Source organism: Ischnura elegans, assembly GCF_921293095.1.
Source record: "Ischnura elegans chromosome 13 unlocalized genomic scaffold, ioIscEleg1.1 SUPER_13_unloc_1, whole genome shotgun sequence".
NCBI lineage: Eukaryota > Metazoa > Arthropoda > Insecta > Odonata > Coenagrionidae > Ischnura > Ischnura elegans.
This window is the reverse complement of record NW_025791657.1, coordinates 11,478,624-11,492,635: the sequence shown is the minus strand read 5'-3', so window position 1 is coordinate 11,492,635 and position 14,012 is coordinate 11,478,624. Positions and strand designations below refer to the sequence as shown.

The 14,012-nt window shown below is 37.8% G+C and overlaps 1 protein-coding gene across 1 annotated transcript in view; it reads left to right on the top strand.

Annotated features, from left to right (window-relative positions):
• Window positions 1-611: 611 nt before the first annotated feature.
• LOC124172289 overlaps window positions 612-14,012 on the top strand; it is a 49,658-nt gene continuing 36,257 nt past the window's right edge. The window contains exons 1-5 of the mRNA XM_046551716.1: window positions 612-1,025; window positions 1,145-1,282; window positions 7,643-7,771; window positions 8,945-9,070; window positions 10,740-10,812. Of these exons, the coding sequence (XP_046407672.1) occupies window positions 858-1,025; window positions 1,145-1,282; window positions 7,643-7,771; window positions 8,945-9,070; window positions 10,740-10,812 (634 nt within the window). The 5' untranslated portion in view covers window positions 612-857. The remainder of the gene's footprint in view (window positions 1,026-1,144; window positions 1,283-7,642; window positions 7,772-8,944; window positions 9,071-10,739; window positions 10,813-14,012) is intronic.

The window sequence follows — 14,012 nt, the reverse complement described above, 5'->3', positions numbered from 1 at the left end:
ATAATGTAAAAAAGACAAGATAAAAATGTTTGGTATTAATAATTAATTTTAATTAATAAACATCATTAAATTGACTTCCTAAAGATCTTATTAGTTCATTGCTAGGGTAGTATTTTCAATGATGAATTTTTCCGAATGCCATAGGCTTATCAGTTTTTTGAGTAAAGTTTTTTCGTTTATGTTTGAAATATCTACAATTTTTTGTAGGTGAATATTTTCAATTTGATGAGGCAAATATATGTTTCAAGTGTCCAAAGTTTCGCCTTCCGTCACGATATCAGAATATGGGGGTATTTTTTTAAAATCAACTTCAAGAGTGGAGAGCATTCGCAGAAATATTCCAAAAAAACTTACTTCAATCATCAAACTGAAAATGAAACAAGTTTTCAAATCGGGTAGCTTTAATTTTGCAATCAGTAGTGCAATCCGGGCGCCGATAGAGTTGTAATCATGTAAGGAGGTCATGTTGATACCTTTCAGAACGCGCCTTGATTTAAGGCCTGCTATTTATGTGATCCTCTAGCGGTGAAAGTGAAAACTAATACTCAGCGTCAGCAAACCAATCTTTGCTTGCATGATATTATATTAACGTTGATTATGCAGTGATGCAGTGAACCGCTAGGTCAACCTTATTTACCATTTTGCTGTGGTGTATTTTTTCTTTGAGGTGATTATGACTTATTTAAATTTCAAAATTTAAACTTGTTTTTCACCGTAAGCATTCTAAATATACGTTGTATCATCTAAATGTATGCAGTTCCCGCGACGAATCTGGAGATCTCGTTATGTTATGTATTGATGATTTCATCGACAACTTAACATGGTTTAAGATTGAATGAGTGATTGAAGTTAAAAACATGAATCGTATCGCCGGGATTTTCACCGCTTCATCAGAAAGTAATTCTGAGGGTACCTTGTGCAGGCTATGCATGAATAATAATGATTATTATTACAACATATTCACTTCCAAAGTAGCTTGCAGAATAAGTGTGAAGGATGTCATAAATGCTTTACTCGGTTTACAAGTAAGTGGCACGTTACCTACAACTTATTGATTTATCTTTTTCATATTGCTTTCATTATTCCGTGTTATGAGCATCATTTCGCACTTCTCCAACGTATAGCGTGTTGATTGCTATCTTAGGTTGCTGTGGGAGATGGCCTGCCCACCACTCTGTGTCCACTATGTTTAAAAAAGCTCACGGAATTCAGTGTTTTCAAAATAACTTGTTTAGAATCGGACGCAAAGCTGAGAAATTCTTCTGGCATTAATTGCTTTAGGGTGAGTACTTTCGTTCATTCTCTTTTGAAGACTGGTACATGGTATGTTTCGGAAAATGTTAAGTGAGAATCTTTGGTTTGTGTCGACAGCAGCGAGAAATCCAGGTAGATCATAATTTTTGGATAAAAAGTTGTTATAGGAGTTGTTTGATTGGTTTAGCTCAAAATTGTGATTGATTATTCACTTGATGCCACACCTAGAGAAATAGAATGCTGTATGACTTCTTGTGGGTGGTAAATCCAACTATATTTTAAAAAGTACTTGGATTAGAGATTAAAAATAAATAGAGCATTATTTTGTTAATTGATTATATTGGAGAACTTTTTCAATCTCCATGCAAAGTGCTTGTTACCTTGAAGTTGATGTTTCAGTGGTGATAAGTGAAGACGGTTTTTGTCTGATTCCGTGAAGTGTTTGTAAAACAATTATGACGATCAAAATGGGGCATTCAAGTTCGTCAACTCATAAAAGGCAATGCACCCACAACGCTATGAAACAATCCCTTTAAATAAATGTACTCTCTTGGGTAACCGAAGCATGTTGATACGAACAAAAAAATCTCTTACTGGTTTCTGCTAATTGTAAGTGTGAAACGAAATGGAGCTGTACGTTAGTGTCCAATCACAGGCTAAAGTGCACGCACACAAAATGTGATTTCTTGAGGATTTCTTTATTTATAAGAAAATGTACCTGCTGGTGGTCCAAAAACTTCTCACAATTTTTAGGGCTTACTATACGGAAAGATGAGAGGTACAATGAACATATAAGTGGCCCAGTTTTTATAATTACGTTTAAGCTTTGAAGATGACAGTTGCATGAAGTGTCATTACAAACGTTTTAAACAATGTACATAAAATTAAACACAGTGAGAAAGTGGATGTGAAATATCTTTTAAGTATTAATATGTTTGGTTTGTTTGTTAGTTACTTTGTATGAAGATTATATTTACATTTTTATTTTTACATAAATTTTTATGAATATCGGTACGTTATATATTTGCTAGAAAAATCTATGTCTTCAGCTGTTGCAACTACTTTTGCTTCCGTATAGGAGCATACTCCTAATGTTGGTTCTTATAATTTGTTTCTTTACTTCCATATTTAAGATTCCCGCTGTTAACAGTTTTTTCTTTTGTTGGAATGCTCTCATTGCCTGGGCTATTCTGCTGGTAATGTCTTTCTTACTTCTCCCACCACTAGTTATCTTGCTTCCCTAATAACTGAATTCATCCATCTCTCTCAGTTTTTGCTTCCCTATGTGTAAGTTAGTCTTGACTTCTTCTTTTCTGCTGCATACTAAGATCTTGGTTTTCTTTGTGCTTATTTTAAGTTGATATTTACCCATTACCATACCCATATTAGCTAGAATATTTTTCAAATCCGTCTCTGATTCTGCTCTAACGGCTATGTCATCGGCAAATCTTAGCATGCTAATTTTTTCTCCATGGATATTCACTCCCAATGCCTTTTCTTTGATTTCATTAGTGACTTTCTCAATGTAAACGTTGAAAGTTACGGGTGACAATGTACAGCCCTGTCGCACTCCTTTCCTAATACTTGCTTCTTCACAGCTGGGCCCTGATTTTATCACCGCTACTTGGTTTTTGTATAAACTGTGGATGATTCTTCTGTCATTATAAAGAACCCCAATTTCCTTTAGGATTCCAAGCATTGTGATCCAATCCACGTTGTCAAATGCTTTCTCTAAGTCCACAAACGCAACGAATGTTGGCTTGTTCTTTTCCATTCTCTTCTCTATGGGCCAATAGTCTTAGGGCCAATATGGCTTCCCTTGTGCCTTTGTTTTTTCTGAATCCAAATTGGTCCTCATCCAAGTACTCTTCTGCTTTTCGTTCTATTCTTCTACAGATGATCCTTGTCAGTATCTTTGACGCATGTGTAGTAAGCCTTATGATCCTAAAATCTTCGCACTTCTCCGCTCTTTTCTTCCTAGGAATAAGGATTATAATGTTCCTCTCATAGTACTTTGGTATCTCACCTGTCGAATACACTTCACTAATGATTTTGTATAGCTGGTTGAACATCTTCTCTCCTGAATTTTTATTAGTTCCGCAGGAATTTCATCAATGCCAGACGCTCTATTTATCCTGAGGTCTCTTACGGCCGCATCAAATTCCGATCTTAAAATTGGGGCTCCCATGTCATTGACATCCACTTCCTTCTCGTTTTTGATAGCATTTGTTCTAAGGCTGCTTGCTTTGTACAAATCTTCATGATGCTCCTTCCATCTCTTCCCTTTTTCTTCGTTTTCAATCATTAGTTCTCCGTTTAGTCCCTAAGGGTATTACATCTTTCCCTAAAGTGGTTCCTCGCTATCCTATAGGTGGCCTCTACCTTTCCATGTTAAAGATTGTTTTGTACGTCTTCACAAATATTTTTCATCCACATATCTTTAGTCTTTGGCGCTTTACGACATATTTCATTCCTTATTCTCTTGTGACAATTCTGTCCTTCCTCTGTTTTTGCAGCCTTGTATATTCTTCTTTCTTCAATGAGATCTAATACTTCCAGCGTGATCCATGGTTTTTTTCATAATGACTTGTCTTTTGCCCAGAACTTCCTCAGCTGCTGCCTGCAGACCACTTCTAATGGTCTTCCTACTCTCTTCCATTGGTTTATTGATCGTATCCTCCCCTATTTTCTTTTCTGGAGCCTCTATAAAAGCCAGTTGATGCTGAACCTCCTTCAGTTTTTCATCCTGCTATATGGTATTTACGGCTTTCTTCAATTTTTAAATATAAGGTGACAATTCATCATGACTAAGTTATGATCACTATCGATATCTGCCCCTAGGTAACTTTTGCAGTTCTTCACCTTCTTTTTACAAATTGCGCACACGGTTTGAAAGGGGGATCCTTGCTGAAGGCAGAGCCTGAAATTAATATGCTCTGCACCGAATGTGTTTAAATACAGATAAGAAGAAAGTTGGCATCTTGAAAAATAGCGGCAATATCATTATTACAGCTAGCAAGGTAGCTGTTAACAGATTTCCTATACACAAAATCAATATTTTCAATGAAAAGAACAATTTCCCAATCTTAAAAAATCCAACGAAATACATGATGAACATCCCAACTGTACCCACTGGCAGTTGTTCCACGAATAAAAATGCCCGTTGGTTCCTCCTGACATCAATGTGCGAAAGAGTTAAAAAGAAAGGATGAATTGAGGAAAAGCAGGACACTTCGAACGTAGTTGCAAACACATAATTTTGAGAAAAGAAATTAATAGCACTGTGATTTTGTTTTTTGTTTGTGGATCTAACTTTTAAAAACAATTTTTGCATTTTTGACAGTGTTCTGTTTTTAATTTTTTTACGGAGGAAATATTTATTTTGAGTCTCTTGGTGGTCCACCTGACAAACATCTATGAAGGATGACATGTCTTAACATAACATAATTTTCAAAAAGGAGTACATTTCCCCATTCTTTAAAAACCAGCCCAGGCACTGGACGAACATCTACAGAGGATGACACGTCTGGACCAACCCATATGTATGGTCCCCCTATATGAAGGCATCATCAATACATTATTTCATTTCATTTATTTACGGGATATCCCCTTAAAGATAATCTTATGCATAACATCACAGATGATAGACCGTAGAAAAGAGTAAACCATTAAATAACAAATTAAAAAATCTATAAAGAATTGCACATCAGTGAACAAAATATAAAGGCAGATACAATAATATAAATGTTAAAATATAAAAGTGTTCTTGTGGTAGAATTCTTTACAATAGAGGTCATGTCTGAATTGACATATCCAGATTAATTGGAATGTCTGGTCACTATGTGTTTCCATCAGTTGCGCAACATGAGGCAAAAAGGCTAACCGCCCTAATCTACCTAGGTATATACATCGATCTGAGCCTTATTACACCACGATTCTTGTGAGAGAAATATCAAACATCCCATGGAGGAGTCTAATGGTGGACTGTCTCAATTCTCCTTTCTAGCCTATTGTCTTTGCTACAGCATAGCTGAGTATCAAGAATACTCTCTTTTTCTTCAACAATCTTCCTGCTTCATCTCAACATAGGAAGTAGCCAATTGAATCTACAAAAGATAACAACACTAATAATGTAAATATGAAGGAAACGTGTTACACATATGATGAGTGAATGTTTCTCACTTAAGGAACTTTTGCAAGGTCCATTCAACTCTCGCGTTTCCATTGCATCATGTGAGTGCAAATGCCTCAACCAAAGAAACCCTAGCAAAGTACCTTCATCCATTGCAAAGGCTTCCTCTTAGCTGAGTGCCTGTAATGGGTTTTGGGTTGAGATGCTGGGGTTGGTCACTCCTCTGTATTCTTCCGTACCAGCAAACCAACGCAGTATTTGTTTTTTCCTGCCTCTTGATCCGTACGTTACGGCCATAGGAGACTATTTTCATGTTTCAGGATTGAAGATTTAGAGCTTGCTTTACCTGTTCTGTATCACAATCTGATGTGTGTACGAAGGTGCAGTCAAAATTGCATCGCGTAAAGCAGTGAAATTCTAGAACACATGTGAGAATCCGTGGGTGTTAGATGGAAGAATAGCCTCTGTTTTAATTTCGTTCATGCACTTGTGCAATTCCAAGCCATTTTAGAAATAAATTCCGTTCTAATCTGAGCAATTCCATACCCCTTGTAAAACGGGTTTTCAAAGACTTTGGATGCTTGCAATATTGAATCACTTGGATTTTTCCGTCATTGTGTTATGTCAACTACATAGATGCCCATAGATGTAAAACAGCCCACAAACAAATCAGTCAATGATCCAGAATGTGGAAATTTTACTGCTAGAATGGAATATGCCTCTTTACTGTCACTAAATTTCCTTAACTTGACGTTTTTTGTGACATATGTATGATTTTTGGTGAGGGATACCTATAGTAGATTCAAATATTTTATGAAAAGAATTTTTTCTTCCATGGAACGTCTTGATTTTCTCATAAGAAGGTAAAAATTACTAGAGTCATTGTTTATAAATTGTTTAGTAACTGACTTAAGGAGACAGTGTCATCATAGATTTAATGTCAACATAGAAATAATTTTGTCTCAAAATGTATTCACAGATAATGAGGATTTTACTTCACTCCTTTGAAAATAATGAGAAAACACTAATATCTTTGCACCTATTGTTGTGCTTTTCAATTCTAATTCAATTGGAAGTTCTTGTATTTCTTCTCTTTTACATCTTTTATAACCTTTACTATTCTTCCACCAGTCTTTCTGTGACTGCTTTTATCAGGCCATCATGTCTCATTACGTGGTCAACTAAGTATTTCTGCCTTCAGCCAAGGGTTTTCAGAAGAATTCTCTTTTCTGACACTCTTCTTAGCACTTCCTCGTTACTGACATGGTCGATCCATTTTATCTTCACTCTTTGGCTGCACCATATTTAGAATGCTTCTACTCTAGACTTCTACTCTGTTGCTGTCAACATCCAAGCCTTGCATCCGTGAAGAGACATGTTGAAATTCTTTCATTCGATATTGTTCAAACAATATGGAAGGAAGACAAGTGAAATTCATGCTACCTATTGTAGCACTTGGTACTCTCACGCTGAGTTATTGTGATGTCATGATCAACAGATCACCGATCATAGTGTGGCTGGGTACCCCTAATGATTTGAATCATGATTCCTTGGTGAAATCGTTCCAAATGAGAAAAACCTTTCATTGTGAATGAGAAATCATGTTGTGTATGTTCTGGTTGGCTCTATTGCCACATAATTAGGTGATGCAGTTTCTAGCCAAGTCTGCCAAAGATGAATTGCTCCCAAAAAGGAATTTTAATAAGGCATATTCTAATTGTAGCAGATGTGGATGTGGTGAGAACTGTATGGAGTAAATTATAAGGTGGACTCAGGATTTACCCTTTATTATCTTTGGAAAGGGTATTAGATGTTGACAAACCAGAGTGGTTGTTGAGAGGCTTCAATTTCATTCCGTGAGCTGATTTTGATGGAGCATGTTGTATATTCAACTCTGATTGAAGTAAAACGTAATGATAACCTTTAATGGATGACAACAACATTTTTGTACTCTGTCTGCACATGTAGACAAAAACCCTTGTCTCCATCATGTCTCAAAATATTGCTGATAAATTTGTTGTTCCTGTTTAGGAAGATATTATTATGGCGAATTGAAAAGGCAGAGTAACTTAATGGGCCATATTATGTTAGTCAGTGAATTTATCCTGCCTTCTTCTCTGATGTCAGAATAGCTATTCAGGGAATTTTTCATTTGTGCATACGCCCTATATTTGTTGTTTTGGTTGTGATCTTTTTGCATCGCGTTCCAATTGGTGAAAACGCATGTCAAAAAAGTTTTTATTCTCTTTCTATCAGAGTGGAATGGGTACATGTAGGTCCCATTGTGTAAAAGCAGACCAGATCAGTGATGATGGAGGAGGATTTGTGCACAATTATAGCATTTATGGGGCCACAAATGACCTTGTGCCCCAAGCCTCTATTCAGGTAATCATCATAATAATTATAATAATATTTAAATTGGTCCAGTGATTTGTTTGGACAAATATAGGACATGTCAATGAGTATGTAAGATACAAAAACAGTACAAATGAAGAAAGGAAAATGTTTATATGAAGAAATTCATCATAATTAAAAACATACCTTTTTACACAAACATTTGCAGCGTACATGAATACACAGGTGTGAGGTAATATATTCAATTTTTGAAGTAGAGGCGTTTTAGGCTTACTTCTTGTAGATAAAGAGGGGTTTTATATCCTCTATACTTAAGGCTAGATAGGCAGTGGAATGAGTTATTGTTTGCATGCAATGAATGTTCCTTAATACTCCTTAGCTATTTATTACCTGGCTCACTACAGAATAAAAAACTGTGCTATACCGACATATAGAACTACAACCCCTTGGATCAGCATAGTTACCTTAGTAGATGAAGTAATGGTAGGGTAAATGTCAAAAAAGCAGTGACTATGATTATCACCTGTAAAACCCTGACGAATTTGAAGAGGCTACCATGGGAATCCAAGGTTGGTAGTGAGTCCAGGCATTTCAGTAGGATGAACTAACGATATGATGCACTATAGTCAATTGAGTAACCAAATCTTATCCATGTCTCAGCAAAGCGTGCTTTCATTTTTCTGTACTCTTGTGTGTGATTTTCCCAAAATTGAATCTTATATCTTTATTTTTAAAGACTAATAAGATTTTTGAGAGTGGTAAAAATATCTAGTAGATAAAATCCACTGAATACAAACACTTTTTGCTTGCATAGAATATTAGTCAAATTATACAATAATAAGGGCAACTATATCTTTAAGCATTTCAAATCACACCTAAATCTCAGTCACATTGATGCATGAGACAAATGTTCGTTCACACAGTAGTATTGATATTTTAATTGTGACGAATCCTACATTTTCTTGATAACGTGAGAGTTTTTTTCTTTTTCGAGTACTATGACAGATTAGGTACAATTTATTGCTGTAAATGCATAACACAAGCTTTTAAGATGTGAATATGACAAGTGTATGTTTTGAGGTGGTGTGTAGATATTTCTCAATGCTATTAATAGGAATCATTATTTTTTGTGAACTCACGAAGCTATTTCTATATACCTGTATCCGTGTTTTATAATGATGCTGATTTTGGACTCATATGCAGGCACAGGCCTCAACATCTTCCCAAGGCAAAGAGGTGGATGCTGAAGGCACAAGAGCCATTGTGATAGACCTTGAAGCTCTGCAGGTTTTGGGCAATCAATCTCCCAAGGAGACAGATGCCACTGAGGTATGCATGAAATTCACATTCAATTACATTAATGGATGAAAGTGATATTTGGGAGAAATCCTCAAATTCAAGTACTGTAAACTCGGGCTTTTGAGCCCAGATTCTGAAACCTTAAACATTATGTTGGTGGTTATTTTTGGGAATTGCTGCATAGGTAACATTTTCACACTCAACGTTTCACTCCTATTGGGAGCGTTATCAAGAGAATGGGAAGGAAACTGTTCTCGTGCTGAGATTATATATGTTTTGTCACCCTTTGTTGACCCAATTTTGAATTTTCACGGAAGCCGTTGGTCATTATATTCGTCCAGGAACACTCCATATGCGGCTGAGGATATATCCATCCTCCTTATTGATGTTGTTTGGCCTTTTCACTATCTCGACGGATTCATGTATAAGATGCTGATGATATTTTTCCATCTTCGCCAATACCCGTGTAGCATTAAACATTATTTATTACGCTGCAATTCCCAAAAACAACCACCAACATTGATAGAAGAAGTTGTGAAAATCTTCATACGAAACTTAACCATTATTTTCAAAAATAGGGACAATGTATTGTAACCGATGCTGCTTGGCACAGTTCATGGGTAACTTAAAATTAGCATTCACATGGCAAGGAGAACTGATTCAATATTGTGAGTGAATATGTTTGTGTTTAAACAGTGAAGATTGAATGGAGTGTTGAGTGTTACCTCCTCCCCCCACGATTCCCCACGTTCCCAATTTTGGGGGTTTTCCGTGATATTTACTTGACCAGGGAAAGGTCCACATTTTTCCCAATCCCCTCACACCAAACAACGCCTGTGAGCAGCGAATGGAGGGTGACGGTACCTGTACCCCTATCTTCTACAAAATAAGAACTGCTTCGGCAATCCCCCCGCCCCGTGTTGAGGATTCCATGAAACCCCGCTTCTTCCTAAGTTTCCCCTAGTTTCCCCAACCTCAGAAAACTAACACTCTCTGGTTAATAAAATACCGACGAATTTCAGCTTGTGGAGATATATCGACCGCATCTTCATGTTGTAGCCAAAGGCTATGCCAGACAGCTGGAGGTGTGTTGTCTGTCTGATGGAGGAGAGGTAAAAAGAGAAGAGAGTCGTGGAGGTTAGATGGTGAGGTGAAGAGTGGTGAAGAAGACAAAATAGGAGAACTGAACAATAGATTTGCCGTGCCAAGAGGAATTAGGTCAACCCATGACGCCTTGATTTTAATATTTCCTCAGACCATGGTGATTGAAGACGCTGCAGGAGCCAGCCAAGGAGGTCATCCCATTCCATGACGGAGAACTGATAACTCAAACTGTTATTCCACATGACTTCCTCCCCCCCCCGGTTAAGATGATTCATGAAGAAATCCCCTATAAAATCAAGAATGAAAGAACAAACTCTCAAGAAGACCCATTGCCCCGCAATATTTGTACCTTGTTGTACCTTGCATTTAGTTTATTCTTTTGGCCCACACTTTTTCCCTGGAAAGGAATGTATATTTTAGTATAAAGGAAAGTTTATCATTGGAGAGTGTTTAGGATTAGTTTTGGTGTTGTCACTTCATTTGTTTTTCTATTCACACCAGAGATTCACAAGAATTTAAGATTTTTGTTTGAATTTTTTTAGAATTTTGGGGTTGTCATTTGTTTTGGATACATCTGAAATATGCTTACTTTCAGCCTACTGTTAGGAAGAATGGAGAGCTGGGTCAGAATCTATCAATGTCAATGGAGTCTATGACAGAGCCAGAGGGTGAGTAATATTTAGTGTTTGAAAATGACTCTTCACAGAAAATACTTGTAACTAATTCTGACAAGGGAATATTCAAAAACTGGATATCAGAATTTTATCAAATTTTGAATTTGAATTTTTTTCGTACTTTATTTATACACTCTATTTTATAAAAGCTAGTCTTTTGTCAAAATTTGAATTAAGGTCACTGAAAATTTTATTTTTAAATATCGCTCGACCCTGGGTCCTCGTTGTGACAACTGGGCACTTTAACCACTGGACTAATGCTCACCCTTTGCAGAGTGACTGTTATACATTAGGGGCGGTCATCAAACAACTTTTTTCGAAAGTCAAAGTTCGACATATTACAAAATGTAGCCCGACGTACCAAATGAACGGAGAAAAAATTTTGTTCATGTAGGTTGACATCCTACGGTTGCACCAGGGCCGTTTATGTTAAGCTTAGGCAACCCGCAACACATTCCCTCTTTTTACGCTATTTCGGCGATAAATGTCGTGATTTTAATGATTTTTTCAGCCGATTCTGCACCAGTCATGTACGAAATAGTCGAGGTAAGCAACATAGGTCGAATAATAACGTTTATTATACAATCACCGGTATTAAAATGCAAAGAAAGATAAAAAACTTTTAAATTTTCTTAATTAATGGTATATAATTTAATTTGGTGTACTCGTATGGGCATGATCGCACTAATATGACCCTACCATTTATATACAACAACATTTTTCCCCTCTCCCATCCTAGAGTAAGGATCTCCTCACCTCCCTATGGCCCGCCTATGAACTGATATAAATACACTGGTCAGGGATGTGAAAAGCCCTGATGCCTTCATCTGGCGAATAGGTCTTTCTTGCCTGCAATATCCTTTGGAAGGCTACTCTTCGCGCTTCTACCCTTTCTTCATTCACCAATGAGGATGTTTTCGGGATGAGCGAAGAACGCTTTGCTCTGGATGAATTTCTCAAGAACTCTACTTTTTACGGAATTGTCTTATTCTCCTAAGCATTTCCCAGATATGTTCTGCTTCTGTAATCTTCCAATTTTTCTTTATTGTGAACCCCATAGGAATATAGAGTTTCATCATAGTCTCGGTTATTAAATCCAAAGCCACTGTTGGTCGTCTTGTTTCTATGTAAACGCGGATCACTCTGTTGGCCGTCATTCCCCATCTGCTGTTATTCATTTCCCCATTATCGCGATCAGCCAGCTCTTGTGGGATGCATCCCCTGGAAATACCACGAGCCATGTCCAGCGAATAATTTTGGTATTTGCTCATGAAAGATGAATTTAGTTCAGGATCAGGTAGACCAAGATCAATCGTCTGAAATTTCATTAGAGGTAGCTGCGCACAGGTCTTTAGTTGGCGACCAACTGGCCCAATGTAGATATTTGGTCCCGTCGTTGGCCGATCAAATTTGTCCATTATAAGTCGAAGAGGAAGTTCATCTGAATGCAGAAGGCACTTAAATCTATAAGGCACGCCCGAGACGCACGTCGATAAAACGTATAGCGCCTCCCTTCCAGCCGGTCGCGGTGTTCGAATGTGATCCATCACAACCGATGCACCGTATGGAAGACGTGTCAATTATAGCAGCTTCAACTAATTCAAGGATAGAGTTTCCGAGCCATTCTGTTTCTCTTGTTTCAGTTTATGCATGTCCCAAATGAACCCCGCCGGGTTCTGCAAGGATGACTACATGCTCTTCGGTTATGTCGTGATGCGCACTTCATTGTTGCTGCACAATTCCCTGATTTTCGTCTTCTCTTTTCTTCCCTCGAAGAACAATGCTATCCTCGGTTGATCTCTAAGCTTTTCCATATCCTCTGAAGTCGCAAGCTCTCTGTATTTCTTCCTTTGTCGCGCAATTTTCTTCCGGTCGACAATCATCGATGCATTTTCAGGTGTGACCTGGCCGACGTCTTCAAACGCTCCAGTCACGAGGGTTGCTGCAAACCGCTGGCTACGTTGTGCCTTTTCACCGATTGGCAGGTCACAGGCAGCTTCAGGATGTTGCGCGCCGAGCTATTATAGGATGGGCGGGAGGATGGTTGCCATTCGTCGCCGAGCACAGGGGGCGAGTCATTTTGAACTTTAGAGCACTAAGACTTGAATTTAGAACCAATTTTCTGGGCAAATGATGCCCTATTTTCAAATGATTCGTCCGTTTTTATCATTTTTTTTCTTTGGCAGCCTTCTTCCTATGTTTTTTTGTGGTTTTCCAATCAATGGTCCCAATCACTGGTTCTCCGGTTGATCTTTGGTCTAAAAGGAATGATATTTCTTCATTTTTAATTTACGTCTTCGGCTTACAAATACACTAGGCCAATTTTGGAAGACACATTGAGGAAAATAAAACAATATTTTAACATCTTCCTTAAATTAATAAAGTCTCGATGGGCAACAGAGGAATTTTTCTTCTTTGTGCTCTTCATAATTTTTTTACATTTCGTGTTGTATCTCTAAACTGCCATGAGGATGCCGCGGTTCGACATTAAAGGTCCAGACGCGTCGTTCTACACTTGGTCCACTCTGTCGGCGACAACATGGGCAATCTCCTGGACCGATTGATCAAATTCTCATCTTTCTTGCATCTTTTCCATCTTCACCCCTTAGTAATACTTCATAATATCTTCATATGTGGGAAGATATCTCCCAAACATCTGTCGAGGAGCACCAAAGAGATGGCTCTCAACTGAAGAGCGTGTCAATACATTCATTGTTTATTTTAGTTGCTTCTCCATTTAAAAAAATCACTTCGGCACGAAATCCTTGCCTCACAAAACCTTGCGAAAGGCCATCCACATGTACAAGACAATTCATCAATAGCGTACAAGGAATATGTATATAGTAAAGGAGAATAGAGGGGAAATGGGGAAAAAGGAGAGGATACCGGCAAATGTTACTTTGTTTTAATTTGTATTTACATAGCCTTCAGCAGCTCACTTCCTTCCAATCTGTTTAATTACCATTTATCTCCACCAATTTTGGATACAAAAAAGATTGCATCTTAACTGGTACGTCATAAGACTTGAAGGGTGGGTAGTAATGGGAGAAGCTCGAGTTGGAGCGCCCTCCACGTGGCGAGTTCTGGGTCTCCCTGAGAGCCAGAGTGGCACCTGTTCTCATGTTGGGTGAAGAACTGCAAAATTTGGAACACGGAGTCATTTTCGTAGAGGATGTAGCCAGAGCAGTGCGTTG